This window comes from Mirounga leonina, unplaced genomic scaffold, assembly GCF_011800145.1.
Source record: "Mirounga leonina isolate KUSES-001 unplaced genomic scaffold, KU_Mleo_1.0 Mir_447, whole genome shotgun sequence".
NCBI lineage: Eukaryota > Metazoa > Chordata > Mammalia > Carnivora > Phocidae > Mirounga > Mirounga leonina.
In genome coordinates this window covers 14,071,495-14,090,896 of record NW_023270757.1, presented here as the reverse complement: position 1 = coordinate 14,090,896, position 19,402 = coordinate 14,071,495, and the positions used below count along the sequence as shown (strand labels likewise).

Here is a 19,402-nt window from a genome sequence, read left to right as displayed (position 1 = left end):
AACCTGTTTCATTACTTTCTTGTTTCGCTGATTTCTTTTTTCATGTAGAAATACTGTTTTTTGTGTGTGTATTAATATAAAATTATTTGTTCACAATCCAAATAATACAGAGAAGTCTGCTTTTCTGTAATTCCAATGTGAAAGATAACCATTAATATTAATAATATGGTATATATTTCTTTTTGGCCTTTTGAGTACAATTATAGATATTTTTTCTTTTTTCTTTTTTTTTATTCTTATGTTAATCCCCATACATTACATCATTAGTTTTAAATGTAGTGTTCCATGATTCATTTTTTGTGCATAACACCCAGTGCTCCATGCAGAATGTGCCCTCCTCAACACCCACCACCAGGCTAACCCATCCTCCCACCCCCCTCCCCTCTAGAACCCTCAGTTTGTTTTTCAGAGTCCATCATCTCTCATGGTTCATCTACCCCTCCGATTTCCCCCAGTTATAGATTTTTTTTACATAAATATTATCATAGTATATTCACCATTCTATAACCTACTTAGTTCATTGTGGAAAAATATTAATATCAATACATAGAAAGATTACCTTATTTTGTATTCTGTATTTTATTTAACTTAGTCCTTGTAGTTGGACGACATTAGTTTGAGTTTTCAGTTAATACTGGAGCAAACATCCCAGGTCATGTATCATTGTATATGCCTCTGCATTGTTAGAATGAATTTCCAGAGTTGGATTTTAGGGTTGAAGATACACATTTTTTAAAGGTTTTGATATGTGTAAAAAATTATACTCTGGAAAGTTTGTACTACTTTATACTTTCATTCCAGCTGTGTGAGAGAGGTCTCATTCTTTCCTACCATTAATATGTTAAGCATTTGCCAATCTAATGGTTGCAAAGTATCTTATTTTGGTTTTGCTTTCCTTGACTTTTAGTGAAATTATTTTTGGTCAATTTTTCTATAGATGTCTTATCTTTTGCATGTTAAGTCTATAAAATTTACTAGTATAGAATAATTGGTTAAAGATTTTAGAAAATAATTTGAAAGATAAAATAATGAGTTTTTAACTCTTCTCCTTCTATATTTGATACTTTCATGAGAGTATTTTCCTTATTAGTAAAATATATGAAGTTATTATTTAGAGTTATTTAGGAATATTTAGAATATCCAGAGATCCATGGTAAATACATTTGTATATTTGCTTGTTAGATTTGACAACATGAGTTGCTGCATTGTTTTCATTTTGATAAAATTTTGTTTGGAAAGTGATTTAAGTGATATGGGTGGGGAAAATCTTATATCGTCGTATTGGTTTGTACTCTTTTCATTTACCTTTTGCAGATACTGTACTCCAAGATACTTGGATTATGAAGATTTGGAGCGCAAGTACTGGAAGAACTTAACTTTTGTGGCACCTATCTATGGTGCAGACATTAATGGGAGCATATATGATGAGGTATATTTATACTGTAATGGGTTTTGTAAAGGGCAGATTTCCTATTTTTGTTACCGTTTTAGGCACTTGAGAAGTAGTCCTTTGTTATGCTTTGTGTGATCCATAATTCCTCATAGGATAAGGGGAAATCAAGATGTTATCAGTAGGATTTCTGTTGTTGGTATTTTTCAGATTGAAACCAGCAAATGGTACAGATACCTGAAATTGTTCGACAGTAATATATTATGTGGTTATCTGGCTAATATTTAAATTACACTAAAATTTTTTTAAGTAAAACACATTATAAAGATATTTGGGAAACAGGAAATATTATCCATAATACTACCACCTTAAGGCAAAAAACAGTATTTTAATATGCGTTCTTCTAGTAGTTTTCCCCTAGTCATTTAAAAAAGTTATATTTGAACAGACTGTCTCCTGTTTTCCACAAATTGTGAAAGATTTTCTTATTATTTATTTATTTTTTAAAAAAGATTTATTTATTTTAGAGAGAGAGTGTGCACATGCATGTGTGTGGGGAGGGGCAGAGGGAGAGGGAGAGAGAGAATCAATCCCAAGTGGACTCCTTGCTGAGCATGGAGCCTATGGGGTGTGGGGGCTAGATCTCAGGACCTGAGATCATGACCTGAGCCAAAATCAAGAGTCCCACACTCAACCAACTGAGCCACCCAGGCGCACTGATTTTTCTCTTTTTTAAAAAGTACATATTATTACAGTCTTTCCAGTTATTTTTCGTGAGACTATAATATACTAGAAATAATCCAGTCCTTTTTGTCTCCTCCTAATACATGTAAACTCTGTCTTTTGTTGCTATTGCTGTTCTTCCTTTTTGAAACCTTTTATTCCCTCTCTCCTTGTTTTATTTTGGGAAATGTCTTACATACTGAAAGGTTGAAGTAGTGCAGTGAACACTTGGATACTCCACCTAGATTCTCCAGTTGTTAATATTTGCCTCATTTCCTTTGTTTTTTCCATTGCTCTGCCGTTGTCTCTCTTTATCTCTTTTTTTTTAATTTTTTAATTTTTTATTTTTTTAAAGATTTTATTTATTTATTTGAGACAGAGAGAATGAGAGACAGAGAGCATGAGAGGGAGGAGGGTCAGAGGGAGAAGCAGACTCCCTGCCGAGCAGGGAGCCCGATGCGGGACTCGATCCAGGGACTCGATCCAGGGACTCCAGGATCATGACCTGAGCCGAAGGCAGTCACTTAACCAACTGAGCCACCCAGGTGCCCCTCTTTCTCTGTGTTTCTATCTGCTATAACATTTGAAAGTAAGTTGCAGACATTATGACAGTTCTCCTTTAATTATTACGTGTGTTTTAATAACAAGGCAATTAAGGCGCCTGGGTGGCTCAGTCGTTAAGCGTCTGCCTTTGGCTCAGGTCATGATTCCAGGGTCCTGGGATCGAGTCCTACGTCGGGCTCCCTGCTCAGCAGGAAGCCTGTTTCTCCCTCTCCCACTCTCCCTGCTTGTGTTCCTGCTCTTGCTGTGTCTCTGTCAAATAAATAAAATCTTAAAAAACAAAAAAACAAAAACAAAACAAAAACAAAAACAAAAATGCCAAGGCAATTTAACATTAGTATATCATTTAATATATAGATCATATTCATGGGATACTAATTTTGCCAATAATATATATATAAATTTTTTCCCTCATCTGAAGGATCTGGTCAAGGATTTCTCTTTATAATTAGTAAGAGATTTATAGGGTGATGCTTAGAGACTAGATGAATATCCTGTATTCCAGCAGCCTTTCATCTAGTGAATTTACATCCATTGATAATATTTGCCTGAATCTATTATTATAGTATTTTTAAACTTTCTATGTTTTGAAAGCTAGGAAAGTGCATAAAACATAACTTAAAGCTTCATAAATTTTTGCAAGGTGAACACCTGTGTACCATCACTGACCTCAAGTACCCTAGAGTTCCCCTGCACACCTTCTTCACTGATCATGGTCTTCCCTTTTTTCTCCAAAGATAGTCACTATTCTGACTTTATGGCAGTCATATACTTCTTCTCTTTAAATATGTAGTTAATTATACCCTGTTTCTGAATTTTATATAACTAGGAGAATCATTCAGTGTGTATTCTTTTATGCCTGGCTTCTTTCATGCATTATAAACATTTATAAGCTTTTTCTGCACTGTAGCTATTGTTCATTCATTTTCTTTACAGTATGTTATTCTATTGTATAAATGTTCCACAGTGCATTTATTGTTCTGCTGTGGTCATGTTGATTGCTTCTAGTTTTGGCTTTTATGTGCAAAACTTTCATGAATGTTCAGCACGTTTCCCTGGATATGGAAGCATGTGTTTATATTGGATGTACGCCTAGTAGTGGTTATAGGGTATGCGTATGGTTAGCTTTAGAAGAAAACTGTTTTTCAGTTTGTACCTTCTTATAGTAGTGTTTTTGAGTTCCTAGTGCTCCACATCCTACCTAATACTTGGTATTGTCATTCTTTTACATTTAGCCATTTTGTTGGGTGTGTGTAGTAGTAACTTGTGGTTTTAAGTTGCGTTATGATTTTTTTCCTTATGTTCATTAGCTGTTTGGATTTTCCCTTTTATTGAGGTGCCTTTTTAAGCCTTTTGAATATTTTTCTTTTGTGTCTTGCTTTTCTTACTGATTTATAGTTCTTTATGCATTCTGGGTATGAGGTAGTGGCACAATTTAAAATTTTCTAGATGGATTTCTTTTTTTTTTTTTTTTAAAGATTTTATTTATTTATTTGACAGAGAGACAGCGAGAGAGGGAACACAAGCAGGGGGAGTGGGAGAGGGAGAAGCAGGCCTCCTGCCGAGCAGGGAACCTGATGCGGGGCTCGATCCCAGGACCCTGGGATCATGACCTGAGCTGAAGGCAGACGCTTAACCGACTGAGCCACCCAGGTGCCCCCCCCCCTTTTTTTAAAAAGATTTATTTATTTTATTTTATTTATTATTTTTTTTAAAGATTTTATTTATTTATTTGAGAGAGAGAATGAGATAGAGAGAGCATGAGGGGGGAGGTTCAGAGGGAGAAGCAGACTCCCTGCTGACAGCAGGGAGCCCGATGCGGGACTCGATCCAGGGACTCCAGGATCATGACCTGAGCCGAAGGCAGTCGCTTAACCAACTGAGCCACCCAGGCGCCCCAAGATTTATTTATTTTAGAGAGAGAAGAGGGGGGAGGGGCTTAGGGAGAGGGAGAGAGAAACTTAAGCAGACTCTGTGCTGAGCATGGTGCCTGACAAGGGGGCTCCACCTCATGACCCTAAGATCACAACCTGAGCTGAAACCAAGAGTCGGATGCTTAACCGACTGTGCCACCCAGGTACCCCTAGATGGGTTTCTAAATTGAAAGGACCATTTTTTCTTAAGGATTTTATTTATTTATTTTTGCGAGAGAGGGAGGGGGAGAGAGAGAAAGAGAGAGAGAGAGAATGCACACATGAGCAGGGGGGAGAGGCAAAGGGAGAAGCAGACTCCTGACTGAGCAGGGAGCCCCACGCAGGACTCCATCCCAAGACCCCGGGATCATGACCTGAGCTGAAGGCAGACACTTAATCAACTGAGCCACCCAGGTGCCCAAAGGACCATTCTTATTTTTGAATATGGACTAGATATTAGATGATACTGTGGAATTATTGTTCTATTAGATGTAATGATGGCATGGTGGCTATATATGTATGTGTGTGTATATATGTATATATATATACATACACACACATATATATACACACACACATATATATTTATTAAAGATACATATTTAAATATATGCAGGTTAAGTGACATGGGGTTGGGATTTGCTTTTAAAATACTTTAGAAAATAAGATGATTGGATATAGTTGAAAGAAGGTTGGCAAAATATTGGTAATTGAAGCTAGATGATAGATACATGACATTTTAAATATGTATATGTTTGAAATATTAAAGTTAAAAAAAGAGAAAACATTCCCCATTCTCCTTCTGGGTTTTCATTAATATAAGTGAATTCTACGTTGAGAATTTATTATTTATTAAAGTAGTATATACTCATGTAGAAAATTGAAAAAATATAGAAAAATATGAAGAAGAAAATAAAAATTACTCATAAGCTTACCAAACACAAACAACCTCTTTAAGATTTCCTTTGGCTTTTCCTTTTATGTGAGTGTGTATGTGTGTGTATGCACGTGTTTGCATGTTAGTATATGTTTCCCCAAAGAACCAAGGAGATTTTAACAGTTTTTCTAATATTGCTCTTTAGAGGATTCTTTAGTGTATTCTAGTTCCCACCATGTTTGGATTGCCAAATTATGTCTTGTATTAGATTGTTGCTATATATATATATTTAAAGATTTTATTTATTGAGAGAGCGAGAGCGCACGAGCAGTGGGGGGAGGGGCAGAGGGAGAGGGAGAAGCAGGCTCCCTACTCAGACTCAAGGCTCGATCCCAGAATCCTGAGATCATGACCTGAGATGAAGGCAGATGCTTAACTGACTGAGCCACCCAGGTGCCCCAGATTATTGCTGTATTTTTTTGGTATTTCAATTCTAGTGTATTCTTACTGATTTATTCTTTAGTGATAACAAATCTATTTTTTTTAAAGATTTATTTATTTGAGAGAGAGAGACAGAGGGAGAGAGAGAGAGAGTTCCAAGCTGAGCATAGAGTCCAATGCAGGGTTTGATCTCAGGACCCTGAGATCATTACCTGAATGCAAACTAAGAGTCAGACGCTTAACTGACTACGCCACCCAGGTGCCCAATAACAAATCTGTTTTTAAGTTTAACATGTTATGGTTACTTATATTTGGGAAAATGAGTGCCATTAACAGTTAGGCTTCCTTACAGAACATGGCACCTTGTCTTAAACCACTTCTGTGGGATTTCCATTGGAATGGGTAAGGCAGAGTAAATGCTGTTGGCATTTTATACATGGGACCTAAGGAGATATTTCCAAAGTTCCTAGGCTAGTTGAGGGGCTGCCAGGTGCTCTTCTTATCTTCCATACCAGTTTTAAGCAAGCAGTTGTGTATAGTTAGTCTCATAGTTGTAGAAATGTGTGAAACTAGGTTGTTGTCAACCACAAATTTCCCCTGAACTAATGGTTTATTTTGTGCCGTCTCTCTGGTTTCTTCTGCGTGGTATACTGGCAAGTTTTTAGACTTCCAAGAGGAAGATTGAGCTGAGGACTCATCTAGATTCTGGGCTGAGAGGTTGCGTGTCTTAGTGCTCTAAAATAAAATAAAACTCAGTTTAAGGTATTTTTTTCTAACCACTCTTTGGGATCGTTGACCTCTTTGTTCCTTTTTGCATATATAATTTAGAGTTAGAAGCAGCATATTTGGGACAGTTTCCAGAACAATTAACATAAAGATGCCCTGAACTAGCTTTCCCTATTTGATAGTAAAATACAATAATTGTTGATGGCACAGAAGAGGCTGATGGACTTTGGTTTGCTGTGCTTATCAATGTATTGCTTGTATTTGAAAACCAGTTACACATTGGCATTGCTTTAAGGGAACATTGACTTTAGAATTCAGATTTGAGTAACTTTAGTTATGAAAATCCAAATGAACAAAATGCACTGGTTTGTAAACATGCAGTTTTAAAGCATCATCATTTCCATGTTCTGAAGTCAGGAATCTGTCATTTTGGTAGGACCTACAAGGCATAGTATTTTATGGAATTTGTGTGGCTCTGCAGGAACATTTCGTAGCTCCAGAGTTGAGCTGACATTTTCAAAGCTTTTTTAGCATAAAGAGAGACAAGAGAGATGTTGTAAACTGCTACTGGTAAACAAACCAGTCACACTCATGACACCTTAATTCAAACAATTGAAAAACAACTTGTTTTTGCCCTCTTGAGGTAGATGGAGAGTAACAAGAGAGAGAGTGCATTAAAGAAAGTGATGAAGAGTGAGTGTACTAATAACCCACGACTGTCAGTAACATTTGAAATCATCACAATGAATGTGCATTGAAAAAGCCCATGTATTGTTTTGCTCTTTACTGTTGTGTCCTTGAATTGTTTAACTGTTTGGCTCAATATTTATTTTTTATTTATTTATTTATTTTTTAAAAGATTTTATTTATTTATTTGACAGAGAGAGACACAGCGAGAGAGGGAACACAAGCAGGGGGCACGGGAGAGGGAGAAGCAGGCTTCCCGCTGAGCAGGGAGCCTGATGCGGGGCCCAGTCCCAGGACCCTGGGATCATGACCTGGGCTGAAGGCAGACGCCTAACGACTGAGCCACCCGGGTGCCCCTGGCTCAATATTTAAATTGTATTGGGAACTGGTTTGGTATGGTTTATGGCATTATTTTGGAAGGAATTATAGTCATCAAATTGTAGTTCACTTTTCCCCCTACTTTCTAGTTATGGCCATTTCCTTTTTAGTAGAATGATCGAAAAACCATAGCATTTTTTTTTTTTTTTTGGTGAGGCTGGGAGTTCTTGGAGAGGGTGTGGGGAGGTAAGCGAAACAATTTGTGCAGGGTGCAGAGATGAATAAGGATCCTCGTTCTCAAGTAATTCATAGGCTTAGAGGGGCAGTAAAGTGTAATGAGCTTGGCAATAAAGGCAAGTGTAGGGTTCTAGGGAGCTGGGAGGAGAGACACTTAGAGCAGACTTGGCACTGAAGGAACACTTGCTGGAGGAGAGAGAACATTTGAACTGGACCTAGATGAGTAAGTTCAAGTCAGGTAAAGGAGGCAGAAAGGAGGATGGGGCAGGAGCTGGACAGATTTGAGGGTAAGACCACACGTAATAGTCTCTGTATTTTTACTGAATTCTGAGGCTTTTTTCTCAACACTGGCTTGAGGAGGGTGAGGCTGGCCTGGAATAATGGGATCTAAGGGGAAGAGATCTGCCCCAGGCTGCAGACAGGGCTGTGGATATGGACTCAGACCTGTGGTGCTATAGTGGCCCCTCCTGCTCAGATGTTTGTCTTGCAGCACCAGGCAAATCTTTTCAGTGGCACAGGGGGCGCCATTTTAGTGATGATCAGGCTTGGACAAAACACAGGAATTAGGGGTGAGGGTGTTCATGAAGGACTAGTTGAGGACAGTCAGCCCTAATAGTAAAGGGAGAAGGGCTAGCAGATCTAGGGCATGAGTCTTGGCACCTCTTTCATTCTGCCGCTTCTTTCAGAGCTTGATTTCCTTAGGGTATACGAAAGAGTATCAGTCTGTACCATGGGCAGTAGCCTGTGGCAGTAGTAACAGCACATGATTTAAGCAAGTTACTGTTTTTTCAGTTGCAATACCAAGACTATCAAAGGCATATGGTGACACAACCCAGCCTTTGGGTGTATGATGCAGAGCAGAGTTAGGCAGTCGGATTCTGTCTGTTGTTTGTCTTTATAAAGTTTTATTGGAGCATAGCCTAGTTCATTCATTTATATTATGGCTTTTTTTTTTTTTCACTACAGTGGCAGAATTAAGTAGTTGTGACAGAGATTGTATGGCCCACAAAAGCTAAAATATTTACTGTCTGGCCCTTTGCAGAAAAAGTTTGCCAATCCCTAATACAGAGGCATAATTATGTACTTGGGGAAGGATGCTTAAAACGTTTTTGAGATAAATGGGGTATAAATAAAATTCTGAATGTTCTCAGGAGAATGAGATTCATATATATTGACTACACTGATACCTTGAGACAATGAAATTGAGGTGTTTAATTATGTCAGGAATTTTCTGTAATTTAAGATGTTCCTGAACTTAGACATAGAGCAACTTGTGTTCTTGGGTGGCCCTAGATGACTCCTTGGTAACAGTAACATAAGCTTAAGAGTCCTAAGATCTGGGGGCACTTGGGTGGCTCAGTTGGTTAAGCGACTGCCTTTGGCTCAGGTCATGATCCTAGAGTCCTAGAATTGAATCCCACATCGGGCTCCCCACTCAGTGGGGAGTCTGCTTCTCCTTCTGACCCTCTCCCCTCTCATGCTCTCTCTCACTCTCACTCTCTCAAATAAATAAATAAAATCTTTAAAAAAAAAAAAAGTCATAAGATCTGAATTTTTGTTGTTAGGCTTCACTAAGGGCTCGTCCATTTTATATATATATATGTATGTATGTATGTGTATATATATATATGTATGTATATATATTTAAGCATTTAATTAATTAATTTAAAGATTTTATTTATTTATTTGTGAGAGAGAGAGCACGAGCGGAGGGGTAGAGGGAGAGGGAGAAGCAGACTCCCCGCTGAGCAAGGAACTCGAAGTGGGACTTGATCCCAGGACTCTGAGATCATGACCTGAGTTGAAGGTAGACACTTAACCAACTGAGCCACCCAGGCACCCTGGGCTCATCCATTATAAAGAAAGTTTTAACTAGCCTTTGCTAACTATACATTTACAAATTAGCTTTCTGTTAAAAGAAGCATGAGAGTTTCTTCAGGAAACAAAGATATAAAGATTGAAGAGGAACAGGGAGAAAATGTCCTGTAACTGTGTGGGATGCTCCAATTTGGCTAACGGACATGAAAGTCAACAGGTATCTGTAGGAAAGACAGAAGCTAGGACATTTCTGAGATAGCCAGTAGCCAAGTGTATTTCCACAGATCTTTGAAGACAACATGCATCTCTTTGTTCTGTGTGTGAGAGTAAAGCACAGGCATCGACATTATTTTAGAGTGAGACAGTCAGTCTTGTGTTCTGTGTGCTATTTAGGGCTGCATTTCTAGCAACACCTGTCATATAGTATAATGTGTTAATGATGATAATGGTTCATTGAATCGAGGTTTAAAACGAAGTTCCATATGCTTTGTTTAAGCTGGCTATTGTCTTCCTAATTTGTAACACTAGAAGGATCCCCAAGAATATTGTCTGTCTTCAAGAGAGTCCTCTTTGCAAAGTTTTCCCTTTGTTGAATGGTGACAGACAGCTCTGCCCCTAAGCCTCACCCACCTCCTCCATCGCCCAGGCTGTCTGGTTCATGCCTTATGTGCTTCCTTCCCTCAGTATGCCCCATCACTTCCAACTCTTTCTGATGTGTGGGCTTCTCTAAGTTTCTTATGCTCACTTATTTTTTTGTAAGTCATTTCTACATTCTCAGAAAATATTTTCATTAATAATGATGGGATGATGATAGCATTGATGCTCAGTACATTTAATATGGGCACAAGGCATGATTGGCATAATCCTTTAGGGAGAACATTTGAGATAAAACTGAACTGTTATCCACACTCCTTACCTAGATTTGTGTACAACCAAAATGATTCTGTTGGTGGACATTCAGAGTCATTATATAGAGTTTTTGATGTGGATAGTGAATTTGGGGTAAAAAATATATATATAATTATAGCAAATTTAGAAAATGAATATAGAAAATTAAGGATACCTGTATTTATGTGACTATTTCTTCCTCAGTAGACTCTTAGTCCAGTGATGGCAGGTGTTATTTCTCACAGACTCTTCAGTCCCAGCTCCTATCATAGTGTCTGCTGCAGAGAATGTACTGAAATAATTGTAGAATTGGTGAGTGTATGACTTTTAAAAAATAGTCTGAGGACAAATCATGGAGTTTCTCGTATGTTTTTGGTTATTGCTCTGTACATCTTGAACTGTTTGAGATTATTTTAGTAGGGAAGTGATAGGATCAGAATCATGTTTTAGGAACTGTGATCAGATAATGGTCTATAAGATGAACTAGTCACAGCAAGAGGCTTGGAAAGTGCTCTGAAGAGGAAGAGGGACAAGTTAGAGTTATCTTCCCCAGTATGTGTTTTTCTGAACACTAATACCCTGAGGCAGTGGTTCTCAAACTTTTTGGTCTCAGGTCCCCTTTATACTTCTAATAATTTATTGTGGACCTCAAAGAGCTTTTCTTTTGTAGGTTATATCTATCCTTGTTTACTTTATTAGAAATTAAAACTGAAACTGAGAATATTTGAAAGTATTTAAGAATAATCCATTATATAATAACATACATATTTTTATTAAAAAATGACTATACTTTCCAACACAAAACGTTTGGTGAAAGGGGTGGCATTATTTTACATTTTCCAAATCCCTAATGTCTAGCTTAATAGAAGACCTCTGAATTCATATACTTGTGTCTGCATTTAGTCTGTGGTGATGTCATGTAGCCTCTGGAAAACTCGACTCTACTGTCATGAAATGAGAATGAGAATGAAAAGCAAATGATGTGTTGGTATAATTATGAAGACAGTTTTGATGCCACAGACCCGAATGGGATCTGGGTGTTTGCCAGTGGTCCCCAGACAACACTTGAAAACTGTTACCTTAAGATATTTAGCAAAAGATTCCTTTTCTACATGTATCATATGATCTCACTGATATTAGGAATTCTTAATTGCAGGAAACAAACTGAGGGTTGCTGGAGTGGGGGGTGGGGTGGGAGGGATGGGGTGACTGGGTGATAGACACTGGGGAGGGTATGTGCTCTGGTAAGCACTGTGAATTGTGCAAGACTGTTGAATCTCAGATCTGTACCTCTGAAACAAATAATGCAATATATGTTAAGAAAAAAAAAAAGAAGAAGAAGAAGAAGGTAGCAGGAGGGGAAGAATGAAGCGGGGAAATCAGAGGGGTAGACGAACCATGAGAGACGATGGACTCTGAAAAACAAACAGGGTTCTAGAGGGGAGGGGGGTGGGAGGATGGGTTAGCCTGGTGGTGGGTATTGAGGAGGGCACATTCTGCATGGAGCACTGGGTGTTATGCACAAACAATGAATCATGGAACACTTCATCTAGAACTAATGATGTAATGTATGGGGATTAACATAAGAATAAAAAAAAAGATTCCTTTTCTGATCTCAGTTTACATAGATGATGCAGGGATCTTAAGATAAAATAACAGTGTTCCATTCTTGTTACTGACCTTCAGGTAACTGCGTTCCTGATATACACTTCAAAGACTGAATCACATTAGGAGACAGTGGTTCTCATCATGGAAGCCATGGAGTTCTTTGGGGAACATCATGCCACATATTCTGTCATATAACTCAGGCAAAATTTTACAAGCAGAAAATTCACACTTAGGATGTGAATTCAAGTCCTTAAGTCTCAAAATATATAAAATATTTTAAAGAAATTATATTTCTGAGATTATCCCTCAATGTTAATTTGCTAGTCATCCAGGTATTAATATACAATTGATAGAAAATTAAAAGCATTTTGAAAAACTGTGGTAAGCCTTAAGACAAAAATACAGTGTCTTATACTGTATATTTCTCCTTGAGAGCTGGAGAATTTTTTTTCCCTGCTATTTATGTACTGGGTAGATGGATGTGTATTTGGGGTCCTATTTCCAATATTTTTTTGCCAGTTTTCTTTAGTGTCTGTGAGTATAAATACATAAATGTTTAAGGTAAAAGTAACTTTTTGTTGATATAAATGTTAAGGATAAAAAATTTGGAAAGCATTGTATAAGAGAAAAAAATTGAAATCACTAATAAATCCTGGCATTCAAAGACATTAGCTGTCAAAAACATTTAGTGTATTTCTTTCCAATGTTTGTTCTCTACTTAATGCCTGAGAACTGTGTTTTTTTGTTTGTTTGTTTGTTTTTTTGTTTGCTTGTTTGTTTTTTACAGATATGGTATCATAGTGAACATACTTGGTTTTTTTTTTTCTTCTCCCATTTTAACGCATTGTGAACGCTTTCCCACTTTGATAGATGTTCTTCAACAGGGTGATTTAACATTTATTTTATCTGTCTTATTTTTATTGGTAGGATGGTTTTCTCAGGGGAGGGGGGGAACATAAATCTAAGGTGAAGAGGGATGCAGGCAGGCTGTGGAGGCAGGGAGGGTAAGACAACTCCTGTTCTTGCAGAGATCATTGTTGGGTAGGCCACAGTCCATAGTGGGGTGGCCAGATTATTGTCAACCCAAGAGAGTGGCACTTTGCCGCAGACACTGGCTGCCTTATTTCCTGCCTTTCCTGCACAGCCTCTTGAAATAGAAGGCCATTATTAAACAGTACAGAATATTTGCTCTATTTACTTACATAATCAATGCCTGCTATCCCTAGCTGTGACTTTCAAGAAAGCCCTGTCTTTGCCTTGGAGTCTTCATCTGTAAAGGGAAGTGATTGAATTAACTGCTCTCTGAGGTTCCTCCCAGATTAAAAATGTTTGTTTCATGATGAGCAACATTTCTTGAAGAAGGTGAACTGGATTCTTTGATAGTGCAGTTTTACGAGTTCCAGATTTCTTTGGTATTATAATTTTATCAACAGCCTCTCTATAAGAAAGCTTTTGGCTAAAGCATGGGAATCTTTTCATACTAAGATTTTAGTTTTAGCTGCATCTTTAGCCTTATAAATGATATATTTTTTTCTTCTCACAATGGGGAAGCTTAAATACCTTTACCCACCAGATGGTGCACTTGGACAACAAATTTATCTAAGGCTGAGGGTTTCCAAATGAAGTTAAACAGTTTAAACTGAGTCACTAACAAAGTTCCTTTCCATTTTGTATTTGTATCATGTCAGTATATCATTTCTCTTGAAATAAGAAATAATTTGAAGCCAGAACACTGTGTGTGTAATTTTCACATCCAAGGTAAAATGTCATCATTCCAGACATGTTTTGGTGCAAAGAAAGAGATTGGCTTATAGGATTTTGACTTTCAGATTTTCAGTTAATCAAAATTCCTTATCTGCCAGCATATTATGGCTGATCTTCAGTGAATGATCCCATATTATGCCATCCAGACAGGGGAGGTGATGGTACTTCGAATTCACTAGTCATATTTCATCTAGAATGTTCCATCAGTTCTGGAAGCTGTGTTTTTAGAGGGCTGTTGCTAGAGCAGCATGCCAGGATTATACAGGAACTGACAGTGGAAAACATGTAAAGCTCAGATGTAGGGTGACCTCAGAGTACACGGCCACCGCCCTCAAGTGTATTCCATGTGAGAGGGTTAGGGGGATCACTGTGAGAACATCAATTTTGTCTCTGGAAGAACTTTCTGAAGAACACAATTGCCCAAAACAGGCTAGGCTGCCACTTGAGATAAGCAGTTACTGACCTCAGCATGTTCATGGAAAAAACCATCTGATCTTATGTTGGAAATGATTTTGGGCTGGATAGGATTTGGATAGAATTAGTCATTTTTCTTTAAGTCTTCTCTTTATGTATCAATGGTTAAACTTCACAATTAAAGTATACTTACATGTTCAATACAGTGCTAAATTGATAAATCAGAAATATGTGTAGAGTCCCATGCTGCGAGTGGTTTGTGGAAGTATGAGAAATGTCAGGATAGCAAGTCTTTGCCAGTGCAAGGTGCCTCCTAGTTAGCTGGAGAGTCATGAAAGGTTTGCCCAAGGGATAAATAACACATATAGTGCAAACTAGGTCCTCCATAGCTGGCATGAATACTATGCACCTTAAGAGTATAAAGAGGTTAAGCTTCCTGGGGACTGACATACGGTGAGAATTAAAGGTATAGTGGCCATCAGACATATGAGCCATGATGAGGGGTGAGGATACTAAGTGTTCTGTGGGTACTAGATGATCAGTAGGCCCAGAGGGGCAGATATCTGTTGGGAAAGTATTAGGGAAGCAGCAATAGGAATTACTGAAGGGGCAAGAACATGAAGGCCAAAGGTGAAAAACCAGAGTTTTATTGCTGAATTTGACTGGTGATCATAGAATCATTGATGATTTCACCTGGAAGGAGTCTTGGAAATCATCTGATATAGCTAACGCATTTTTAGATGAAGAACCTCAGATTAAAATAGGATTTATCCAAGATGACACTTACTTAGTGGTGGAGCTGGGAGGCCCCTTTTCCTGTTCTCTTCCTACTATTCTACACTGTCACCAGGAAGGACGATTAGAACTTTGAACTGAGTTGTGTACTCTGGACCTCTTTCTCTCTTGGGTTAATATCTTCCAGGGTCTTCACTGGATGTTTAGTATCTTCAGAAGCAAGCTCCTGTTGCCATTGCAGCCCTGGCCTTGCCTGCAGGTTTATAATAGTACTTCTATAAGGCATGTCCATTTGAAGCTCCATTCCCACCTTGGCCCCACTCTTTCCCATTTTTTAAAAAATGAAGATGAATATAATCTAGATTTCGTCTTTATTACGGCTTTTAAAGACATGGAAGCAGGTATTTTTTTTTTTTAAAGAGGAATTTTATAAATAGAATAGAAAGATTCACGTAATTCTACTATGAAAAAGGAACTATTGATCCATACCTTCGGCTTCTAGAATCTGTTTTAGAAATGATCAGAAATATGGGTCAATGTTTATCAAAATTATTTTCCAGTGTTTTTTAAAATTATAGCAAAGAATGTAAAACAATGTATGTGTTACAAAGGAAAATAATGATACAAACTGTTGTAGACATGAAGTAATACATATAATAGAATAGAGGTTAGGAAAAGGTTTATAATTTAGTGGTGAGTGAATAAACCGAGGTAACTGTGTATAGATATACCCCAAGATAGATGCAGCAAAGCTGGTCCCAAGAGGGAAGTATATGGCAGCATAGGCCTTCTCAAGAAGCAAGTAAAATCTCAAATACACAACCTAACCTTACATCTAAAGGAGCTGGAAAAAGGAACAGCAAATAAAGCCTAAAGCCCACAGGAGAAGAGAAATTAAATAAAGATTAGAGCAGAAATCAATGATATCGAAATAAAAAAACCTAGTAGAACAGATCAACAGAATTAGGAGCTGGTTCTTATCAAAAAGAAAAGAGAAAAGGGCGCCTGGGTGGCTCAGTTGTTTAGCGTCAGCCTTCGGCTCAGATCATGATCCCAGGGTCCTAATGAGTAAAAATCTTAAAAAAAAAAAGGAAAAGAAAAGAGAAAGGACCCAAATAAATAAAATCATGAATGAAAGAGGAGCGATCACAACCAACACCGAAGAAATACAAACAATTATAAGAGAATATTATGAGCAATTATATGCCAACAATTTAGGCAATCTGGAAGAAATGGATAAATTCCTAGAGACATATAAACTACCAAAACTGAAACAGGAAGAAATTGAAAAGCTGAACAGACCCATAGCCAGCAAGGAAATTGAATCAGTAATCAAAAATATCCCAACAAACAAGAGTCCAGGGCTAGATGGTTTCCTAGGGAAATTCTACCAAATATTTAAAGAAGAATTAATGCCTATTCTTCTGAAATTGTTCCAAAAAACAGAAATGGAAGGAAAACTTCCAAACTCATTCTATGAGGCCAGCATTACCTTGATCCCAAAACCAGACAAAGACCTCACTAAAAAGGAGAATTACAGACCAATATCCCTGATGAACATGGATTCAGGAATTCTGACCAAGATACTAGCTAATAGGATCCAACAGTACACTAAAAGGATTATTCACCATGACCAAGTCAGATTTATTCCTGGCTGCAGGGGTGGCTCAACATCCACAAATCAGTCAGTGTGATATACCACATTAATAAAAGAAAGGACAAGAACCATATGATCCTCTCAATAGATGCAGATAAAGCATTTGACAAAATACAGCAGTCTTTCTTGATAAAAACCCTCCACCATGTAGGGATGGAGGGAACATACCTCCACATCATAAAAGCCGCATACAAAAGACCCACAGTGAATACCATCCTCAATGGGGAAAACCTGAGAACTTTTCCCCTAAGGTCGGGAATATGACAGGGATGTCCACTCACACTACTGTTATTCAATATAGTACTGAAAGTCCTAGCCACAGCAATCAGACAACAAAAAGAAATAAAAGGCATTCAGATTGGTGAAAAAGAAGTCAAACTTTCTCTTTGCAGACGACATGATACTCTATCTAGAAAACCCAAAAGACTCCATCCAAAAATTGCTGGAACTGATACAGGAATTCAGCAAAGTTGCAGAATATAAAATCAATGCACAGAAGCCAGTTGAATTTCTATATATCAGCAATGAAGCAGCAGAAAGAGAAATGAAGGAGTCAATCCCATTTACAATTGCACCAAAAACCATTAGATATCTAGAAATTAACCTAACCAAAGAGGTAAAAGATCTGTATTCTGCAAACTATAGAACACTTATGAAAGAAATTGAGGAAAACACAAAGAAATGGAAATACATTCTATGCTCATGAATTGGAAGAACAAATATTGTCAAAATGTCTGTGCTACCCAAAGCAATCTACACATTCAATGCAATCCCTATAAAATACCATCAACATTTTTCACAGAGCTAGAACAAACCTAAAATGTGTATGGAACCAGAAAAGACCCCAAACAACCAAAATAGTGTTGAAAAAGAAAAGCAGGGGTGCCTGGGTGGCTCAGTCGGTTAAGTGTCTGCCTTCGGCTTAGGTCATGATCCGAGGGTCCTGGGATCAAGGCCCACGTCAGGCTCCCTGCTCCGTGGGGACTCTATTTCTCCTTTTCCCTCTGCCCACTTGTATGCTTGCGCATGTGTGCTCTCTCTCTCTGTGTCAAATAAATAAAATCTTAAAAAAAAGAAAAAAGTAAAGCTGGAGGCATCACAATTCCAGCCTTCAAGCTGTATTACAAAACTGTAATCATCAAGACAGTATGATACTGGCACAAAAACTGACAGATAGTTCAGTGGAACAGAATAGAGAACCCAGAAATGGACTCTCAACTCTGTGGTCAACTGATCTTCGACAAAGCAGGAAAGAATATCCAATGGACAAATATCCAAAAAGACAATTTCCTCAGCAAATGGCATTGGGAAAATTGGACAGCCACATGCAGAAGAATGAAACTGGACCATTTCCTTACACCACACACAAAAATAGACTCCAAATGGTTGAAAGACCTCAATGTAAGACAGGAGTCCATCAAAATCCTAAAGGAGAACACAGGCAGCAACCTCTTTGACCTTGGCTGCAGCAACTTCTTGCTTCTTGTCTCCAGAGGCAAGAGAAACAAAAGCAAAAATGAACTATTGGGACTTCATCAGGATAAAAAGATTTTTGCACAGCAAAGGAAGCAATTACAAAACTAAAAGGCAACCTACTGAATGGGAGAAGATATTCGCAAATGATATATCAGATAAAGGGCTAGTATCCACAATCTATAAATAACTTACCAAACTCAACATTCAAAAACCAAAAAAATCCAGTCAAGAAATGGGCAGAAGACATGAACAGACATTTCTCCAAAGACCTACAAATGGCTAACAGATACATGAAAAAATGTTCACCATCACTTGGCATCAGGGAAATACAAATCTAAACCACAATGAGATACCACCTCACACCAGTCAGAATGGCTAAAATGAACAGCTCAGGAAACAACAGATGTTGGCGAGGATGTGAAGAAGGGGGAACCCTCTTACACTGTTGGTGGGAATGCAAGCTGCTGCAGCCACTCTCAAAAACAGTGTAGAAGCTCCTCAAAATAGAACTACCCCATGACCCAGCAATTGCAGTTCTAAGTATTTATCCAAAGGATACAAACATAGTGATTCAAAGGGGACACATGCATCCTAATATTTATAGCAGCAGTGTCCACAATAGCAAAACTATGGAAAGAGCCTAGATGCCATTGACAGATGAATGGATAAAGAAGATGTGGTGTGTACACACACACACACACACACACACACACACTGGAATATTACTCAGCTATTAAAATGAATGAAATCTTGCCATTTGCAATGACATGGATGGAAGTAGAGGGTATTATGCTAAGTAAAATAAGTCAGACAAAGACACATACCATATGATTTCACTCATGTGGAATTTAAGAAACAAAACAGATGATCACTGCTTTGTAATATAGCTTGAAATCAGGCAACATGATGCCGCCAACTTTGTTTTTCTTTTTCAACATTTCCTTGGTGAATCGGGGGTCTTAAAATGAAGTTAAAAAAAAAAAGAAAGAAACAAAACAGGTGAACATAGCAGAAGGGAGGGAAAAATAAGATGAAAATGGAGGCAAACCATAGGAGACTCATAACTATAGGAAACATAGGAAACAAACTGAGGGTTGCTGGAGGGGAGATGGGTGGGGAGGATTGGGTAATTGGGTGATAGGCATTAAGGAGGGCACTTGATGTAATGA

At 37.9% G+C, this 19,402-nt stretch overlaps 1 protein-coding gene across 18 annotated transcripts in view; it reads left to right on the top strand.

Annotated features, from left to right (window-relative positions):
* KDM4C (lysine demethylase 4C) overlaps nt 1-19,402 on the top strand; it is a 457,231-nt gene that overhangs the window by 60,058 nt on the left and 377,771 nt on the right. For 17 of the 18 annotated variants that reach the window (XR_004676204.1, XR_004676205.1, XM_034987990.1 and 14 more), the window contains one exon: nt 1,315-1,429. Coding sequence is in view for 14 of the 18 variants with exons in the window: in XM_034987990.1 (XP_034843881.1) it covers nt 1,315-1,429 (115 nt within the window). In the remaining 4 variants the exon portion in view is untranslated. Of the gene's footprint in view, nt 1-1,314; nt 1,430-12,265; nt 12,574-19,402 lie in introns of those variants that run through there. The other variant, XM_034988005.1, reaches the window with a different exon arrangement.